Here is a 20894-nt window from a genome sequence, read left to right as displayed (position 1 = left end):
GACGTCACTGATGACGTCATCATTGACGTCACACGTTCCATAATGCACCGCGCGGTAACGCCGACGTCGCTCAAGGCGGAACCGGGCGCCTAAGAGCTGCGCTCTAAAATATGTCATACGACGTATCAAACTCAGCTAACTGGTTTATTTAGGCCACTTCATTATATTTTCTCAAACTTATGGTCATCACCACCAACAAAGATGGTCGAAGTTCTTTTGTGTTGGTGGTGATGACCTTGGAGCTTGAACTATATAAAAAGGTATACTAAATAAACAAGTTAGGTGACGTGAATTTTAGTTAAATTTTAGATGTTGTTTGTCTCCCTTCATAATGTTTCTAAGACTTTATTATTTTAGTGGCCCATTCGCGGTTGAGTGGGATCATGATAAACTTCCGCCAGATCGGGTGCAATATCACTGTGCGTACTTCCAAGAACCCTTCACCTCTTAGTGAGGGATCGTCTTTTAGCAAGTTACGGTACCACGGGTTGGAAGTATGTTTAACTCATTCTTTAACAGGTAATCTTTTATACGGCTTAATCCTGGCAGTTTTGTCTAACGCAGGAGCATCACGCAAAACTTCGCGAGATTAAAATACGCCCACAAAAGTGAGAAAGTGCAGTTTCTCAACCCTCCGGTTGAGGAAGCCGATGTTCAAAAAACGGCTCAAACAACGCATGCGACGAGAGCAAGCTCGAAATGCTGTCACCAAGCAGAGACCCCGCTCACATATGTTGTAGTGAAGAGTGCGACAGACGAGGGGAAATGTTACAAGCACGTACATCAAAGGAGATGGCAAGACACGAAATAGCAAGGTCAAAGCTGGGGTATGCAACCGTAGGAGACGCGAACCTCGCATTTCACTCCATTCTACACAATAGGATATTTGTTATGCTGGGGCAAAAAAACTAATATCAAGTTTATCTGTGAAACATAAGCGCGAAAGCAAGACACAATACATTCTGTGTTACGACTGCCTTCGCTTGCTGGAAAGTGCTGAGTGCATCCCCTCCGTAAAATGGGAAAGTTGTAAAAGCTAAGTATTCTTGGGTGACTACCTTTGAAACAAGGACATATAAAGTGTGTATATTATAAAACCTGTAACATGCTTTTAGATTTTTTCCGTCCCCCTTTTCACTGTCGTTTCCAATGTGTGTTTTTGATGTGTGAAGCTCCATCCACTTTGAGTGTGTTGGGCTCTACAAGAACCAGCCAATCGCTGATGACCGGAGGAGGATAAATCTTAGTATTCGGCGGCGCTGTACCTGCGTACTCAAGTACTGAAAATATATACTTACATGCCTGCAAATGATTTAATTGATTACCTAGATTTCTACACGACTTTAGTGTGTGCATGATGCTGCAGCTTACCAATTATCACGCTAGGTCGGGTGGCACAACGACGATAACTTGCATGAAGGTGAACTTATGTGCGCTCACCTAGTTGCACAAAGTAAGCATGTGCAGATAGAATGATCCCAGAAGAATCATCGTACAAGAAATGTATCTAAGCGTTTTCTTTATACTTAGCCTTACGTTATCTGGAACGATCCGTGGATAGTTTGGGTGTTTCTTCTGGCAGTAATACGTTCGGTTCAAATTCATCCCCGGAAGTTCGCTCGCTATCACCTTGTGGTAAGTCTCCAATTTCACATCAAGGCAGCTTTGGGGTAATGTACTGAAAAAAAAGAAAGTTGCGAATGAGAAACCGTACTACGACAATTATTAAAATCCTTTATATGCAGAGGCCGACGCAACATGCGATAAAAACTTAAATTAAATTTAGGCGCCTATAATAGCCACAATATGTAATAGGCGCAATAATGTACAACTAATCGGGATGCCTTTCAAAACATTTTGGGGCTTTGTAATGGATAGAAGGACTGAAAAAAACCATACCATGGTAAACGCGGTTAAAAGCCAAGCCAAAAAAGAAAGAAAAAAAGATTTTGAATACAATTTAATGCGTATCAAAGCAGTCCCTCACCTTATAGCTTTTGACTAAACAGGCGACATTGCGGATACGCTAAACTTGGAGATCTATTTTACTTTCATAATTTGCGTGCTTAAAATAGCGTATTTATCGACCAAAACCAGCTTTAGGCGGCGAAAACAAACGAGCGGCGCGACACACTCCAGTGGAGCCTACTTGGATTTCGGAACGTTTGGTATGGCTTCCTAGCTCCGAAATCCTAAAATTTTGGCGGGGTACAGAAACCGCTGTTGTTATCAAAAAGAGTTTCAGGTTTTAAAGACTGTTTTCTGCACTGGTTCTTTATAAAACGGTGCTCAATAGTCCTTACGTATTCAAATTAGTCGTGATGTGTCGGGTAGGAGTTCTGCCAACACTTTTATTTTGTCGTACAGCGATCGCGAGATCGGTGTCGTGGAGAGCACAAGTAAGGCACGTCTTGTTAGAAAATGATCCCTCGTACAGGATAGCCTGGTTTCTTCTCATCGAACGAGTCCAACCTCCTCTCGAAGCTATTGCCACAGTTCTCCACGTTATTCAAGTTGGCGTCGTAAGACTCAACGTGCCTAGAAGGGCCTCTCCAAGACGGGTGCCTCTTGAAACTGCTCCCTACATTCACGTGCGTAACAACACATCTTTATCACGGAAAGAAAACAAGAACGTAAAAAGAAAAACGACGAATTTTACTCTGCAGTGTCTTTTCTGGGCCTGCCGTCAGAAAAGCTGTTGTGCCTTGCGCGAAGCAAATGTTTCACCAGGCGAAGATTGTATATTTTTCACCACATTAATGCGCCATCAAATCCGGCCTTAAGTAAGCGTTTTGGGGGCATCCAGTTACAATTTTGTTCCCCAGCTTGAATTGTTTCTTGGGCTCTGATCTTAGAATGCTAAGATACACTTCCACCCGCACTCAAGTGAATTTTGAGGTCTACTTATGGTGCAAACTCATTTTACAAACTCTAAACACCATAAAAAAGAAGTTACATTGATGGGCGGCCGATTTTCTTATGAAAAATTTCATAAATCATTGTGACACGCCCCTCTCCCTACTCCTTAGAGCCGACACTAGGGGGCGCTGTCAAACGGCGGTTTCAAACAATTATTGCTGTATGAAGTCTCCCACACCCAATGATTTGACGTTTTCGTCAAAATAGAATGCACAACGCGCTTAAAAACAGCAATAATAGTAATGGTTGGAATCTCCAAACCGATAACTATTTTTATTGGTAAACGTTTACGGATATGGAGCGGACCCGAGGATGGCCCCTGGAGCGGAAGTAGTGCCCGTTAATTTTATTTTTACTGCGAGCTTAGTAAGACGTCTTGCCATCTGGAGCAGAACAGTCTTATTTAGTAAGGCCCAAGAAACAATATGCCATCAAAAACAAGCCTCTTTAAAAAACACATGAGTGCCTCGTTAGAGGTAATATATTTATTCACTATGTCCTTGGTATTTTTTTTTCTTATATTTTTGTTGAGGAAGTTCAAGCAGCTGCAGTATGTCTCAGAACAGCCACCAATACAGACAGAGCGCCTTCATTAAGCTGTTCGAGTGTGGAGATTCACCAAGCGAGGTAACTTTATACAAAATCAGCAACTACGCCTGCTCGGTGCGCACTGTCGTGGCTCTTTTTAGGGAAAAACACTTGCGTCTATAGAACAACTATTTAAACCCGTTAAAAAATTAGTAGTTGTGCCTGGGTTCGCAACAAACTCCAACGTTGCCAGGTGTCGAAGCAACTCAATATCTTGCTACCCGGTTTGGTGATTCCCGTCAAAATGCTTATACGTGAGCGCTACTAACCCCCAGTCCCGCTCAGAAGTCGAACTCTTTCTCACATCTTTTTTTTTTTATTTTGGCCTGTACCGTAATACACTTGAATCAACAAAGCGCGTAACTGGTACCAGAAACTACAGAAAAAACGATAGTTTTAGACTGGAGATTATAATATAAGAAGAAATACAAAAATAAGCATGTTTAAGCTCCAGTAAAACACACGTTTGTACGCGAACCTTTGTCATTCATAAGAGGAAAAGCGCAAGTTTCCCAAGTATATTACTTGAGTTTCCTAAGTGCCTAGTATTTAGATATAACCTTTCCTTGTAATAATTTGTTTAATGGTCACTTTTGCCACGTTTCTTAGAATTACGCTTCTCCGTGAGCGGAATACCTTCGCAAGAATTTATTATATGCCATTCACGTTAACACTAGTGTGCCAGAGCAAACATACCGGTAATCTCCATTCTGAGCACAAAATACTGTTCTCCACGAAGTACTGTGGTGCCGGGAATCGTAACACATAGTGGTGCTATCGCGGACATCATGGAATACAACAGCCCTCCGCGTTCCTTTGGGGTACCGGCCCGTTTTTGGAGAAGTCTAGGTGCAACTCAGGGCTCGAACAGAAAGAGTTGCTTCCGGTTTGATCGGTTTGACAAGTTGAGAAATAATTGAGGTTTTGTGGGCCTCAGGCGTAGGGAAAAAGCTAGATGGGGTGTTGAAGCCCGTTTTTTTCTCTGGTAGGGGGGTATACGTGATTGTAAATGTTTTGGTGACAATGCATCTAATGAACATGGCAAATGTATGTTCACACGTGTTTCTTACCCGACAAATGCCTCAATCTGTTCAATAGAGCAATTGGAAAAGTGCCCGTTGTTTTCTCCGTGAGTTGAAGGTGCCATCAAGTGCCCGGACGAATAATGGCAGCGGCTTTTTAACTTATCAGCTATACTCCAAAGAGGCTTTTCGCCATCATGTGCAGCTCCAAGTCTGTGGGTAAAAAGCAATATAAACTTAGTATACAAAATATTTGTTATATTGTCATTATACCAGCGAAAGTAAAAAATCCCAAACGTGCCAAACAGGCTATAGCTTTCACGAACCATTAACTTGACCACCCAATAAATTATCATTTTAATGCCTAAACTCGACAGATATCTTTATTGATACACTTGATCCAATATTTATTTCTTATATATGTAGAATATTATTCTGAACTTACGTATGAGCAAGTTCGTGCGCAATAATTTGAATCATAGAGTAGGTGGGTGGAACATCCTCCACGATTGCAACGCGCCTTCCGTCCTTGCAGAGACCTCCAAGGCGCGTCTGTCCTGTAAAAAATTGGTATTGTTGAGGCTGGACTCAATTGAGTGAAGATGCGGCGAACAGCCGACAAATGTTTCCCGGCGGTACGTTTTCTTTGCGCATTATTTGCATTATATGTTCCCTCACTTTGTCTGGGAACATAAATTAAATTCAAGTTTCGCTATATATATATTATATATATATATTATATATATATATATATATAAGAACAAACAAAAGTGAAAGAAGAGTTAGAGCACAGGTGCCCTGGTGAATAGTGAGCAACACAATAAAACCGGCAACACGGAACAAGAAGAAAGCTGTGATTGAGACGGTGATATGTGTGTCCTTCTTGTTCCGTGTCTCCGGTTTTAATATGTTGCTTAACAAACACAAATCTTCAACACAGCTAGGTGACTGGTGTTGGACCGCATAAACCCGCCTGGTCCTGGTATCGAACCACCTCACGCAACCACCACCTCTGAAGAAAACAACATCATAAGAACTAGCGCGCAGAACGCTATGCAGACAGAGCCGGGATGGTGGGGAAGCGTCACAGATGGCGAGGAGGCTCGATGTTGCGCATGACCGCCAACAGGGGGCGCTAATAATATTAAATAAGGTCTATTACACTGTGAAGCAAATCATAATTGATTTGTTCGTAAAACCTAACTATGAGCAATTTTGACGACGGACTGTCTATTTTAAATGCGTAATTGAGGTGTTGCGGCTCACGCATACAATAGAAAGCTAATTAGTAAGTTATAGATGATTATCTGGCGAATTACTGCATCACGATGGACCCACTACAATACAAGCAACATTGGCAGTCGCCATTGCTCTGGCACAAAGAGTGTGATTGGATCCGAGTCCTCGCCGAATGCTGACGCAGCCCCCGTGTCCAATCCATGCTCATAGTACATGATTGAGCAATAGTGGACAGTCGATGGCACCGTCTTTTGAAGGAGTCTTTTCTGCCCTGGCACCATCCCCAACTAGTTGACTTTCTCTGTTGTTCCTTTTACCAAAACACCTGCACGTTTTGCAACTCATAGTCAACGTTCAGGTACCTTTTGCTTATTTTTTCGTTCGTCCCACCAATCCTTCCCAGAATGAAACGAATAGATTATTTCCACCGTGTCATCCCTCCACGCAGTGAAACCTTTTTTTGAGTACCAGTATGAACCTGGTCATATAACATGCCAATATGCGGGTGAGCCCGGAGTCTTAAACAATTGTGACATGGACTAAATTGCGACACGTAAGAATACAGGAAAGGAACACTCACCCATAACGCGATTGTAGGCAGTGCCATCAAAATTGTCGGCAAGATCCAGCCTGAAAGCAAAATATAAAATTAACATACACAAAGGGCACAAAGCTTTGTGTACAGTCACGCAGGATAAAAAAAAAGAAAGCCCAGCCGAGCTCGCGACTTTGAAGACCACCAGTTCTATATAACAGAAGAAAGCTGAGTTATCATCGAGGCCACTTTTCAACTCCTTGCTTCTTTTTATTTGTGGCGTCAAAATGATTACATTTGTAAGTTTTGTAAGCGACACCTCAATAATAAATTAAAATGGCATTCGTAAAACATGTTTTTTAAAGCAATTGCGAACGCATTATTCGATGGCCTTCCTTTTTTTTTTTTTTTTTTGAAACACCGAAAATCTGTGTCCGGAGTGAAGTCGCCTCCTGGCTTTCTATCCTCTCCAGAAAACATGGCGGCGTTGGCGGCGCTCGGCACAGGTAGCACTGTGGATGATCGGGGGATCGGACGAAGTTCTCTTTCTTAGGAGCCCGAAGGCCTCTCAAACGTCGAAAAACAAAACAAAAGAACAAGAAATAAACGTCAAATGGTCGAAATAATTGGGTTTGGTACGGGTGTACCGTAGTTCCTGCTGTGACTCCGCGAGGCAGCGTTTCTGGCAAAACCCGGTGCGAGGTAGCCGCTCAAGTCGCTCACAAATGTCCACTGCGCGTTCTCTTCGACCTCACACCATTTCAGAAAGTTTTAGATCGCCGAAAGGGCACTAAAAGAACTTTAAACTCGAAAGTGAAGCGTCGTCTGCTCACTGCAATAGGTGACCTGCACGGAGAAGAGCATTTGATCGCGGGACGCAGGCGAGCATGGCACTTGGTATCGGGATGGTTCGAAGGCGAGAGAGAGACTCGAGTTGCAGGACGACTCAATCTTTGACGTCACCGCACTGGCGCGGCTCGTGCGGGAACTTCAAATTTGGCTTTGGAAAATTGATTTTTTACTTCACAAATACTGAGTTCCCAAGTTCAGCATTTTGATGGTGATGTCCAGGCATCGTTTTCAATCGGTTCGGATAATAAAAGAAATATGACATTGACCCGTTAGTGTCCCTTTAAATAATGGCACTTCTACACCAGTCACAAGATTACATTCCGGGAAACAAACAACGACAGCAAGAATCTCCATTTTTGGAAGAATCTCCACTTTTGGTTATGACCCCTTATCAAACGTAGCACAGCCGGCTAATTTCACCGGTAGTTAGAAACGCTATTAATCTGCATAGTGTGCATTTGACGATTTTGTCTAGAGATGCGGATTTTTGTGTGCTAGGGACTGGGAGTTACTTACGATGTGACAAAAACAGTAACATCCTCATCACTCTTCCCATAAACGTTTGCAGTTTTATTAAGCATCAAGAGTGGATCCATGTATGTTTTCATAGACCGGCCTGGGCAGTCCACGTCAGGAGCAGTAAACAACTCTGGAAAATCCTTCTCCTAGGAAGCAAATGTTTTGTAAACTTTAGTCAGTCGTTTCTATATTGAAATGACAGACATATTTTACAGCAAAGAGGACGTACCGCTACTTCCACTGTAGTGAGTAGAAACTGAACTCTTGGATTTGAAGTATCTTCGTAACGAATGTTTACCTAAAAAATATTTAAAGCAATATTTAGAAGAGGTCAATAATATTCTGTCTATACAGAATTTGGGCTTTCCATTTCTTGAGAAAAGTCAATTGAAATGAAACGCGAATGGATGGACGTTTACTTCTTCCTAAGAGATTAATTCCATAGGCCGTTCAAAATACATTTTGAGTAATGACATTGCTAGGCAAATATATTCATACTAGGAACATCATTGTGTGCGTAATTATCGAATAGGTCTGAACCTTCAAAACGACGAGTATTAAAGGCGGAAGCGCAATGTACGGGTTCATTCATGTAGTACGCGATCATATTGATGTTTGTATGTTCTGTGTATGTGTACGCTCTTTCTGTGTATGACTGATTTCGTTAATGCCATCGTATGTAGTTGTACGCAAAATGCACGTGTGTGTGTGTGTGATGAAGTTGCCTCAAACATAATGTATATTTGCGCACGATCAATTTATAGATATATATATTTTCTGCGACTTATAATTTGAGCAGTACCTGGCCGGGGGGGGGGGGGGGTAGCTCGCGCCACCTAGCCGAGATATTTGTAATTACTCATTTACTCGACTTGAATCTATCATCTAATGAGGAGCCTTTCACTCTTCGCGATATCTACTGAACCGTGCACTGAGCAAGGAAGGCTGCATTGAATTTGCTGTTTCCGAAGCAACCTTTGGTTTCGCAAATGGTTTCATACTCCTACAGGATATGCGGTGCAAACGAAGGAATTCTGACACAGGGAATAGCAAAGGTAAGACATGAAGTGCAACAAGTGGCCGGGCTTCCACTGACTCGGTTTGTCATCACAGTTTTCAAAACGCAAATGAGAGGCTGCGTTTGAAACCCTAAGTTTCCTTGCCTGCGTAGGAAGCCGGCTTCGGCAAGAAATACAGTGTGTGAAAAACTTGTCTTACGTTTTTATTTGCTGCCCCTCTCGCTCAGAAAGTATCAAATAAATTCAAAATAGCTGACTGTTTTTTTTCATTTTTGTTTGCGATATTGTTCAGCAGGCTTTAAAGGGCCGCCTTTAGTGCGACGCATTTTCCTGTCGGAGAACTATGCTAAATATTTCCGGGTGATTCGCGGCAGCGTTCCGTGTAAAAACCGACAATCTTGGGGTTGTTGTTAAGCCTTATTAGACACGATTCACTCGATCCGGGCCGCCATGTTAAGACGCAGATGAGGGAGGAATTTTCCTTTCCTGTTTGCAGGGACGAATGTTGCTTTGCCTCTACAGGAGCAAAGGGAATAATATCGTTTCCTCCTTTAGTATGGAGTATATAGAACCTTTCTTTCTAAAGGAATGTCGCTTGTTTTTCTACTTGTGGGTCTAAAACCTTACAGTATGTCTACGATAATACACCAAACTCAACATATACACAAAAATAATTGTGTGACAAAGTTTATATTTTCCATTCTCGTTGATTATTAAATCGTTGTTTGTGACAAATTGAAAAACCGCATGCATTCGGAAATCTATAAAGAAAAATGCATTTCAAAAACACCAAGCTTAGAAAAAAAAAATGGACAACGCGCACACACACACACAGGTCTCGGGATTTCAAGATGTTGAAAATTCACCAGTTCGCCTGGTTGTTTTTTGTTATTTTTATAATAGAAAAACAATATTACCAGCTTCATGCAGAGGGCAAAATATTGGACTAGTCCTTGAGGAGTTTCGAAGGCACTTTGGTGATAACCGTCAGCCACAATTTTCAGTTCCGCAAAAAAAGTTTCACTGCTTTTCATTTCTGGACCAACTGTAAGGAGAAACGTTAAAATACCGTAAAACGTACCTTTGAGTATATGCTAGCCGTGAAATACAAAAAAAAAAAATCGCGGGGAAAACTGTTTTTAACTTAACGATTCCATTTATCTTTAATATAGATCAAATTACAAAGTTGTTACTATCCTCATGCAATCTTCCGCAGGGAACATAACCCAAGGATAACCAAAACTGAAAGCCAAGTTTCAATGATGCACTGCAAGGTTATTGTTAAGTATGCAGAAATCGTGTTAATTAAGTAAGGTGTTTTCTTTAGAAAAGATTAGTTGTTTGTAGTTCGGCGATTTGGAGGGAGCATTGCAGGGCATAGTGACCGGGAAGTGGGAGCGATTCCCTCGTGGTCGTTGAGAAACGTCTCGGGTTTCGGGAGGCTGCACGGACATATCCCTGGGAGAGCCCGCGCTTGGAACTGCTCGTAGCTTTTAACCGAGTGTCCTGTATATAGAGCGTTTCTCCGCTTCTTGTCATATTGTCACTTTTTGCCCGATTTAATAATTTAGCTGTTGGCGCCAGCCAGACCGGGAAAAATGCGGGCAATGACTCTAGAAGGAATCTGGTTTTGGCGGTTGGAGCGCCAGGCTGACAGCTCGCCGACCATTGGGCAACAGTGCACCACGTGAGAGTAGTGGAATTTGAAGAGATTGGTCGGTCCCTGAAGAGAAAGGAGGCCCCTATGAGGCTACAAATAGAATGCCGAGAGAATTCTCTGGAATTGGATTAGATTCGATTGTGGAAGACTGGGGACAAAAGTGTGGGATTTAATTTTGGGATTTTAACTCACTGTTGAGTTCATCTTGTTTTGTTTCTAATAGCGAGTTAGTTTCACACGCACTGGCACCGTTCGAGTTCTCTCCCAGAATGCACCGCACTCACAAAGTGTTGCACGGAAAACTGGACTTAAACGAACTCGCCAAATGCACCGAGTGCAGAAGACTGATGCTGCCGCCATCTATGTTGTAGAAAAGGTACCGACTTCAAACCGAAACTAGTGTCTTTCTGTTCGGAGTGATGCGTGGGAATGCGGGAGTGCAGTCGCTACCAACGTTTATCTACAAACGTTGGTCGCTGCAAGCAGCTCGGCTGTCCACAAAGCAACTGGTTGCGATCTTTCAATTCTTATAACCGTTTACACTGAAGAAAACTGATGATGCTGTCCGAGCAGAAGCTTGATCCGTTTGAGCATGGTATTATGCTTGAACCACTGAAAGGGTACGGCTTAAAACTAGCCTGTTGGAATATCCGGCAAAACTGGGACTTTCGATTTGGATCGTCATTATAGGTGGATCAGATATTAGCCTTGGTGAGGGCGTCGAGAACGAGAGCTTTCTCGAACAAAATACGACGGGGCAAGTTAGCTGACGTAGGTAAACGTGAAACATGATGATATTGCCCAAGCCTCGGGTAAAGTCACTATGTTTAGCTTTCTCTGATGCTTATTGGGCAGTCAGAGGTTTCTGCAGGGGGAGTTTTGTCGACAAATGTTAAATTTTTCACCCGCAAACGGATGGTGATAGATATCTCGGGGGCCGCTCTTACGTTTGTTCTGAGCATTCCTTTACACACTGGTATATTTCAGCGTTAGTACGGTAACAGAGCGACTTAAAACCTGCAAATAAATCACGGGTTGTCAATTGCTCCCTTAGGGAAATAGCAGACGCTCACAATTTAAGCTCGCGTTTGATTTCGTGGCCCGCGGGACGCAATTTCTATCGGAAAATCTACTTTTTTTCTGTTCGGTTCCGCGACACATTGTAGCAGACGAACCCTCGTCGTCTGCTCCCGCTCCTCGCCGGCCCCGCCGGAGCAAGGCATGACGGGATTGCATTTTGGCGCACTCCCGATTTTCTCGGTGCAGCGAGTGCATGCACGCGTGGGGTGTCAGCGCTGAAACGAACTCGGAAGGTGCAACCACTCGTGGAGTGCCGGCCGAAACGAACCCGTTCCACGCTGCGAGTGGGCACGCGTGGGCACGAGTGCCGTGAAACGAACTCGCTATAAAGAAACGTGACCACACTTCGCGCTGTGAAGCCAACCAACGTCTAAATGTGTTCAGCGGGATCGAACAACATTTTTATTTTTTAATTTCATCAACTTCCCCGGGGGCTATCATTGGGGGAGCACCATCCTGACCAGGATTCTACCCCCATAACCTCGGAAATTTGACTGTTATCGTTTATTTTTTTTATTATTTTCGAGGCAATATTGAGGGTCGAATCACCAAATTTTACTCCCAAAAAAGCAACCCGTTTGCACTTTCCGGAACACAGGGAAAAACCCGCTTCTTATAAAAATATTTTTGGGTGGCATTCGTTATTTCGACATGATTTACAAAGGAATTTTACGCAGTGTAATTACACACGTCTAACATTAAGTTTGAATATGAAGTTCTTGATCGTTTCGACTGATCTGCCAACACTTCATTCAAAGCATTTAGAAAAGAAAGATTACCTTTGTAATTACCTCTAATACCAGCACGCTGTTCCACTTGAAATATCTCATGGGGAATTTGACTGTCATCAGATCGAGCACTGATATCCAGGGGTGCGATTCTCAGAGTATCACTTAGGATTCCTTTCTGTAACAAATATATGTAGAATAAATAAAGTGTTAAGACATGCGCGATCGCAGTAATAAGCTGCTGCCTACCAAACACAGTACAAGTATTGTAATAGGAGCAACCATAAATTATGAGGCGCGACGAACCAAGCAACAGATAAAAAAGTCGGTAGATAAAAGCAGAGAAAGGACGCAGGCAAGCTGGATCAATATAGTAAACAAGTTTGAGGATTCTGGTCGTGCAACTTAAAATGTCTTACTTTCACTGACCACGAAGCCCAGATCGCGACTCACAACGAGGTGACAGATAGTTTTCTATGTGCATTCTGGATCAATATCTTTTAATGCGAAAGCATTAACTCTCTTATGAAGCGAACAAAAGTTATCAGCTTTTGAAGCCGCGAAAGACGGCACCTAAATTACCCTGTCCCATGGAGCGAAGTCTGCGGTCTATAGCAGCGAAACAACGAATGAACTCCCACAATGGCTGCGACGCGTCATATCAGATGGTTCGTCACGCAAGTACGCCAGGAAAAAAAAAAGCTTTAAAAAAAAGGATGAACCATTAGGAAAATAGGGTAACACAGATTCATTTTCACGGAAGCCGTGAAGCCGAGGAGGGGGGGGGGGGGGGGGGGGCGCCGCGCATGCGCAGTCGGGGAGCGTGATCTCGCCACCGGAGTGCAGCGTGAAAAGGGAAGGCGTGGTGCGCTGATTGTAGGAACGCGCTGCGTCTAACGAATGCTCGCGCATTCTTGCGCGTAAGTTGTCTTTAGTTCCCTCTCGAATTTTTAATGATAAAATACGCTGATAAGAGGGCATATTTTACCTCTTACTTTCACCTCTTGAATATTTTAAACAAACTCAAAACTAATACATTTGTTGGGGAACTAGGGCTTCTTTGGACCACATTATATGACTAAATGACTGGCTGGAAGAAAGCCAGAAATGTTCCCGGGTATGTACTGATGCTGTCAAAGCTCAATTTATTTACATTATTATTTCTGTATACATGTTGATACGAAGATGAGAAGAAAGTTCGAGCTCGGGTGGTCGAGGAAGAAGGTGAGGCAGCAGCACTTCGGGGGTTGTGAGAACCGCCATTTTTCGACCTCTCGTTCATTGTAAAATATGGTATATCATAATCACGGAACCAATATATGTATAAAAAGCTAAGAAGCACCCGAAATATAGAGACGTATAAAGCGATAAGTTATTTTCATGCTGGACATAGCATGTCAAAGGTTTCATGTGTGACATGTTTAGTTGAGCTTTCATAAAATGGTCATAGTAAATAAAAAATAGCTTTTTGATAATGTGGGAAATGTTTTTTTCGTGAGCAAATGTTTTTTTCCAGATAACATTCGCAACATTTCTTCAGGAAACATGGGTAAGTAATATTTTTTTCAGGTTGTGAGGCTCATTTGATGGGCTTGTACTGCATCTCAAAATCTGAATCCCCTTCCATGTACGTCTTATTTGTATCTAAACAACATTTAATAGATTACTCCAGAATTGTGCCTGAATATGGCATAATACATGTAAATATGAAGACATAATATCGGGAATTTAGTTTACGCCATAGGCGTGTGTTTTATTTATACTGGGAGGGGGGGGGGGGGAGTGTTTGTTTGGAGGAACCAGAATTTGAAAAAAAAAGACGCCTGCATTAGATACTTAGTGAATGAAATAAAAAGGGACAATTATTATTTTAAATTTCTCACTTTGAGGGTCACAATGTAGATGGAGAATTTACTCTCCCCGTCATTTAGTAGAGCCGTGGCCGAAAATTTCGGTTTGAATTCGTAGTACGCGCTGCGGGGCGAGGACTGTCAGCTTGTGCACGGCTTGAAACTGATTCAGAGCCGGCTAAGCGAGCCCGTAATTTCGATTCTTTCATTCCGCGCCGGCTCCGCATTTCACGTTTCTACGCTTCAAATGACGTCAAGAGTGCCAGGCAAGCGAAGAGCAGAGACATTGACACAGCGATGGGGCTTTGCTGGCCGAGTTTCGGTTTCAAGCCATATACAAGGGTGATATCGCTCTCCCCGTAGCCTCACTGTAAATTTGAGTGCAGCTCTTAGTCGACCGATTCCGTGTTTCGCGGCGTCGGGGTCGGTGTAACTGCGCTAAATTAAGAGGGAAAAATGACGTCACGAGATTACGTGGGAAAAGTGACGTCACGTAACCTCAACACCAATTCCATTTCCCGCTAAATTTAGCAGGGAATTGAATTGGTGTTGAGGTTACGTGTTGTAATTTTTTCCGCTAAATCTAGTGAAGAACCTAAATTTTCTCATATATGATGTAACACCAAGTTATATGACGTCATTTCTCCCCTCTAAGTTTGGGGGGAAACTGAGTTGGAGGAGGAGACGAGAGGAGTGAATGGAGGAGAAGGAGGAGGAGGGGCATACGCTCCCTTCCTTCTCCTCAAGAGCTGCGCTCTATTTTCGCATTACAGAGATTTAGAAACGTCTCTCATTTTTTTTAATAATAATTTTATGACACGCCTAAACTGGAATGAGGTGAAGCATCAATTCTCAAATTGCATTATGCTCAAAAATGAAACAAATAAAGAAAAGTTAAGTAAACTCTAAGTTAGTGGAAATGATTATTATATTTCACATCTTTCCTAGTAGCCCCCATGACCATCAAATCAACGCCTAAGCTATTCTAGTCACGCTAATACAAAAACACTGTATATACAAGGTTAATAGGCTGTTTTGTTGGACGAAGCCGACAGTTGACTGTGTTTTTAAGTATTCTTTATTTGCTTTACCTTGAACGTAATTAAAAGTAAAATTATATCTGATCCCTCTCAGGCTTGACATATCTGTCCCTTCTTTTTAATACGAACAGTACAACCTTTGTATAAAGGTTAAGTGTAATAAATTATTTAGAAAAAGTACTGATTCATACTTTCCACTAGCAAGAAGCATAACAACATTTCTCTGTTGGACTTATGAAAAAAAAATACAAACACAAAATAGCGAAATATGCTGGCTTCATAATAACCTTTGTGATTGCCGATTTCTCATTTAGATATCAAAATTGATCCCGTCCAGACCAACTATAATGTCTTTAATTTCTTATTGGCTTACATCATAATTATATTGCTATTTTTTTTTTTGGGGGGGCACGTGATTTCATATTAAATGCCTAATCTTCTTTGTGCCACCTGGAAGGCACACTCTCTGTGGTGAGTCAATTTTAAACGGGAGGTGCAGAAAAAGAACAGAGTTTTACATACCACTTTGACACTGCCGTTCCTTTCTTCTACCTTCACTGACGCCATTCGATTTCTATCATGATAGATGTTTGCTTCAAGCTCCTTTCCATTCATCTGAAAAACATATTATAAGGGACATAGTGCACACATTGTCATAAAGCACACACCTATTAAAAAAAAGAGGTGGACTCCTCTATGAACATTTTATACAGTTCGTATGGCCGTAAAAAAAGCTAACTAATTCGTTAAGAGGACATGCAGTTGGGCTATTTTGCGCATGAGTGCGGTGAAAAGAGCACAGAAAGCTTCAACATAAAATCAGCAGAGGAGCTTAAAGTGGTTTGGAACGCTTTGGGCACATTACACACTCATGGCGTCTCCGAGTTTATCAAAATTATCAAGACTGGTTTAAAGAACGAAGAAAATATTCCCTGGAGAAGGGGAACAGGAGGGATGAACGACAAACACAAATCTTCACACACGGCTACGTGACTGGCGCATGACCGAAGAAATCCACCTAGTCTTGTTATCAAACCAGGGACCTCTTCATTTCCATCGGCGCGCTTTACCAACTGAGCTAACCAGGAGTTATACGTAGGTAGAGCAAACCTGTTTTATCAGCTGCCACCAGTCTAGCACCAACAAGAGTGAACAGCCTTCACTTTAAGTTTATGATGATATAGAATTCATGCAAAGGTGCAAGCGAGCTTGACAAGAACGTCGAAAATAATCCCTGGAGAAGAAGAAAAGGGGGACAAAGGGCAGACACAAGTCTCCAAATACTAACTAACTGGTTCATTACCAGGACGAGGTATATTTTTTTTGGTTGCGCACCAGTCACTTAGCCGTGTTTGGAGATTTGTGTTTGTCCTGCGTTTCCTTCCTCCAGGGATTATTTTCCTCATTCTTGACCAGCTATAGCTTACTCCTTTGCATTAATTATTTTATCACCATAACCTTAAAATGCAGGCCGTTCACCCTTTTTTGGTGTTAGACTGGTGGCAGCTGAAAAAAACATGTTTGCTCTACCAACGTCTAACTTCTGGTTAGCTCAGTTGGTGGAGCGCTGCACTGGAAATGGAGAGGTCCCTGGTTCGATACCAGGAGTGGCGGATTTTTTTATTCGCGCAAAAGTCTCCAAGCTGTGCTGGAGGATTTTGGTTTGTCCTTTGTTATTCTTTTCCAGAGATTATTTTCTTAATGCTTTTCCAGCTCGCTTGCACCTTTGCGTTAATTGCATTATCCACACTAGTCTAAATCCGCCTTGGGGTCCTAGTGCTCTTGGTTTGTGAGGAGCTTTTTGTGACAACTGAAGTAATTGCGAGGGGGAGGGGGTTAATGGTGCCCACCACACAGGACAGTTTAACTGTATTGCACAGTCGTGATGCCACTGGCCCGCTGTGCTATACATTGGCGCGTTATGATCCGCTCTGTAGCGTCGCGAGATCACTCGGGGAGCTACGCTTTTTCATAGCCCTGCGGCGCTGAAGCTTTGATCGGACTGTGGCGCCCTCATGATGGGTAGTACTGCTGACCGAAAGCTACTACCAGCAAAGTCGTATTTTCGGGGTGTCAACAGTTCCGCATCGTCCACCTACGGCCAAAGTTCCCTGACATTGACATTGGGCTCAGGCGAACGTTCAGGTGGGTATTTATTATTGCGGACGTCCAACCGGTCATCTTAGGCCTTGATTTTCTCGACTACTTCGGGCTTACAGTCAACGTTTGCAGCCGCACATTAATCGATGCCACCAAAACATTGTTCAAAGAATCATGTCGACACTTGAATCTTCCCCGATGCGTCGCTCTTGCGCAGCGTACCCCTAAGAAGTCATTTTGAACAAGTTCCCTATCTATCACGGAACCATGAACAGGAAGTGCCCGTCAACCATGGTGTCACGCATCATACCACTACCACAGGTGCACCGGTCTCTGCACGACCTCGTCGACTCGCAGATGAGCGATAGAAAATCGTGCATAGGGAGTTTAACACATGTTGCAGTTAGGAATTATACAACCACCTTCTAACAACTCCGGGGCACCACTCTATATGGTCCCGAAACAAGATCCCAAGGACTGGCGCCCGCGAGCAGATTATCGGGCACTTAACGACTCCACGGTGCCTGACCTATATTGTTTCTTACACATACAAGACTTGTCTGCCAGCATCTCTGGGATCATTATCTCTTCAAAGATAGACTTGGCGAAGGCCTATCACCAAACTCTGGTAGCGCTTCAAGACATTCCTAAGACAACAATCACCACCCCATCCGGCCTTTTTGAGTATGTCCGAATACTCTTCGGCCTCAAATATTCGGCGGAGACATTTCAAAGATTCATCGATGAGGTCACCAGAAGACTTCATTTTATCTTCGCCTAATTCGATGACATCCTCGTAGCCAGCACAACCACGGTTGAACACGAGAAACCCCTTCATCTACTGTTCAACCGAGTCCAACAAGCCGGTGATGTTGTCAAGCCGAGCAAATCCATGCATGGTGTAGACGACCTGGAGTTTCTAGGCCACCACATCACACCCCAAGGAATCATATGGCCACAAATGACAATTGATGAGGCGATGACAACTCAAAAGACTAAATGTTTAATAGGGCGAACTTTTGCGCGAAATTAAAAATAAAACAAAAGATAAAAGCAGAGCGTCGCGGGCGTTGATGTCGGCGAAACCGCAGGATCGAGCGCTGGAGAGAGACTGATTCCGTTCGCCTCGTCCGTTTCTGGATCATTTGGCGTAGAAATTTCGGTGCGTAGAATATTCGGAACTAGATCAGACGAGAATGTTCTCGAACTTACGAGAAGGCCAAATTGAAAGAATGAATGAAAGGACAGTCCACTGACTGGATTCGAACCTACACCTACCGCGCGGAAGTCAAGCGCGGTAACCACTCGGCCACGCACGCGATCGCTCGCCCGACGCGGGTGGCATTATTCCCCCGTTTAAAAGCGCATCGTCTCGATGTGACGTGCCGGGAAAGAAAAACGCGCAAAACAAAAAACGAGTAAAAAGAAATAATGGCAAACTGCGTAGACTTGAGCAGCACAGTCCTTTCGAGCTTATTACCAAATACAATTCACAGTCCTATCGATCATAGACGGCTTGAGTCGTACGACGTGGACGGCTTCCGGTCGTGGAGGGCGGCGTGATGAGGTCCTTGTTCCGTCGGGCATCACCTCGCAGTTCAGATCTTCGAGTCGACGAAGCACGTTGTAGGGTTCAAAGTAGCGTTTCAGGAGTTTCTCGCCGAGAAGGCGGCTGCGAATCGGTGTCCACACCCACACCCTGTCTCCGGGCTGGAAGTGGACGTCCCGACGACGAAGGTTGTAGCGGCTAGTGTCGACGCGTTGTTGGGCTTTAATCTGGAGCCTGGAGAGCTGAAGCGCTTCTTCTACCCGTTGGGTAACCACCTGGGCATCGTCGCTACCCTCGACAGCCCGTTCGTGGGGTAACATTCCGTCTAGTATTGTCGTTACTTGAGACCAAGAACCAGTTGAAAGGGAGTAACCCCCGTGGTCTCTTGCACGGCCGTGTTGTAGGCAAATGTGACGTACGGCAACACCTCGTCCCATGTCTTGTGCTTCACGTCGACGTACATGGAGATCATGTCGGCGATGGGCTTGTTAAGTCTTTCCGTCAGTCCGTTGGTCTGCGGGTGGTAGGCCGTGGTGCGACGATGGCTGGTGTGGCTGAGACGAAGGACTTCCCGTGTCAGCTGGGCCATGAACGAGGATCCACGGTCTGAGATCAAGACTTCGGGGGTGCCGTGCCGGAGGACAATGGAATCGATGAAAAACTTGGCGACTTCAAGAGCCGTTTTTGATGGAAAGGCTTTTCTTTCTTTCTTTCTTTCTTTATTGGTTTTCCATTTCATACAGAATGGAGGAGGCCGAGGAAAAAAGCTACAAACGCAGCTTGTGGGGCCCTCGGCCCCCTTTAAATGATGGCAGCATTGGACTCACAAAACACCCACACACAGTAACAAAACACTTCCTGGTCAATCAGATTCACTCATTCGATACAGCTCCACACATTAGTATACAGTTGCAATTTAACATGATTAGGTCGGGTAAGGAACACAAAACAATTCTAGGAAATAGCTGGTTTTCATCTCAGGCAGTTCTAAGGGCACCGGTATCAGAAAATGAACATAAAAGATATCTCAGTTCAGAAGGGGTTATAGAGGATATATCGGTGCCAGCCTCCTCAAATGAATTTAGTAGTCGAGGCAAAGTATTCCTAAGCATTTGGTCACCATAATTTGTCCGAGAACGAGGAACTATCCATGGTTCTGGAGTTCGTGTTTTATGCGAAGGTTGCCTTTTTTCTAAGTTTCCTATTTCTAAGAGTGTAGAGGTATTTTTCCTAATGCTATAATAAAAATCTCGCATAAGCCTCCTTCGGTATATGTCACGAACTTTTGGAATGTTATATTTCTTGAAAAGGTAGTCAGTATGTTCGGTGTATGAGACATTGGCAATAACGCGTATCATTCTCTTTTGCATTAAGTGTAATTTATGGAGGTTAGATTCTGTTGTTGTGCCCCATACAAGATGGCAATAGTTAATATGAGATACAAATAGCGTATTGTAGATTAATAATTTAACTGATTCCGGAAGAATATACCTATTTCGATTCAGTATACCAGCTATTTTACTAAGTTTGACTAGTACAAAGTTAACATGCTCGTCCCATTGCATGTTACTGGAGAAGTACGTGCCAAGCACTTTTATAGTGTCCAAAACTTCGATGTTTGTGTGATTAAACGCTATGTTATGATGCAATGGGATAGGCGTTCCTCTTGTGTAGAAGAAAACGGCTTTAGTTTTATTAGAATTAACTTTTAGACGGTTCTGTTTTGACCAAGAGCTTAATTTACGTAGAACATCATTTGCCATATTGGTTATCTCGGCGTAGGAGCTGGACGATAGAAATATGCTAGTATCGTCCGCATAGATTATAAACTTCGCCTGTTGACATATATGTACAATATCATTGACGTATAAGTTAAAAAGCAACGGGCCAAGAATGCTACCCTGAGGCACACCAGAGATTATTTCTTTGCTTTTAGACGCTAAGCCATTCAGAAAAACGAATTGTCGCCTTCTGCCGAGATAGGATTTTATGAACTCAAGTGGTAGACCCCTTATGCCATACCGCGGTATGGCATAAGGGGTCTACCACTTAGTCTAGTTAAAAAGCTTGAGCGCGCTCAAGCTTTTTAACTAGAATATTGTGATCGATATGATCAAAGGCCTGGGTAAAATCAACAAAAATGCCCAAAGTCAGAAGCTTCTGCTCGAAGTTTTGTAAAATATATTCTTTTTGC

The 20894-nt window shown here is 43.2% G+C and overlaps 1 protein-coding gene across 1 annotated transcript in view; it reads right to left on the bottom strand.

Annotated features, from left to right (window-relative positions):
• LOC115324421 (venom metalloproteinase antarease-like TtrivMP_A) overlaps positions 1 to 20894 on the bottom strand; it is a 41504-nt gene that overhangs the window by 5593 nt on the left and 15017 nt on the right. The window contains exons 3-11 of the mRNA XM_029985023.2: positions 15574 to 15666; positions 12213 to 12339; positions 9611 to 9738; positions 7904 to 7972; positions 7672 to 7820; positions 6349 to 6398; positions 4975 to 5086; positions 4578 to 4742; positions 1537 to 1678 (exon numbers count right to left, since the gene is read on the bottom strand). Coding sequence (XP_029840883.2) covers positions 1537 to 1678; positions 4578 to 4742; positions 4975 to 5086; positions 6349 to 6398; positions 7672 to 7820; positions 7904 to 7972; positions 9611 to 9738; positions 12213 to 12339; positions 15574 to 15666 — 1035 coding nt within the window. The remainder of the gene's footprint in view (positions 1 to 1536; positions 1679 to 4577; positions 4743 to 4974; positions 5087 to 6348; positions 6399 to 7671; positions 7821 to 7903; positions 7973 to 9610; positions 9739 to 12212; positions 12340 to 15573; positions 15667 to 20894) is intronic.

The sequence above is a fragment of the Ixodes scapularis genome, unplaced genomic scaffold, assembly GCF_016920785.2.
Source record: "Ixodes scapularis isolate PalLabHiFi unplaced genomic scaffold, ASM1692078v2 PGA_scaffold4__175_contigs__length_147842914, whole genome shotgun sequence".
In the NCBI taxonomy this organism is placed as follows: domain Eukaryota; kingdom Metazoa; phylum Arthropoda; class Arachnida; order Ixodida; family Ixodidae; genus Ixodes; species Ixodes scapularis.
Note: the sequence above shows the minus strand (reverse complement) of the source record. Positions and strands in the feature narration are given on the sequence as shown.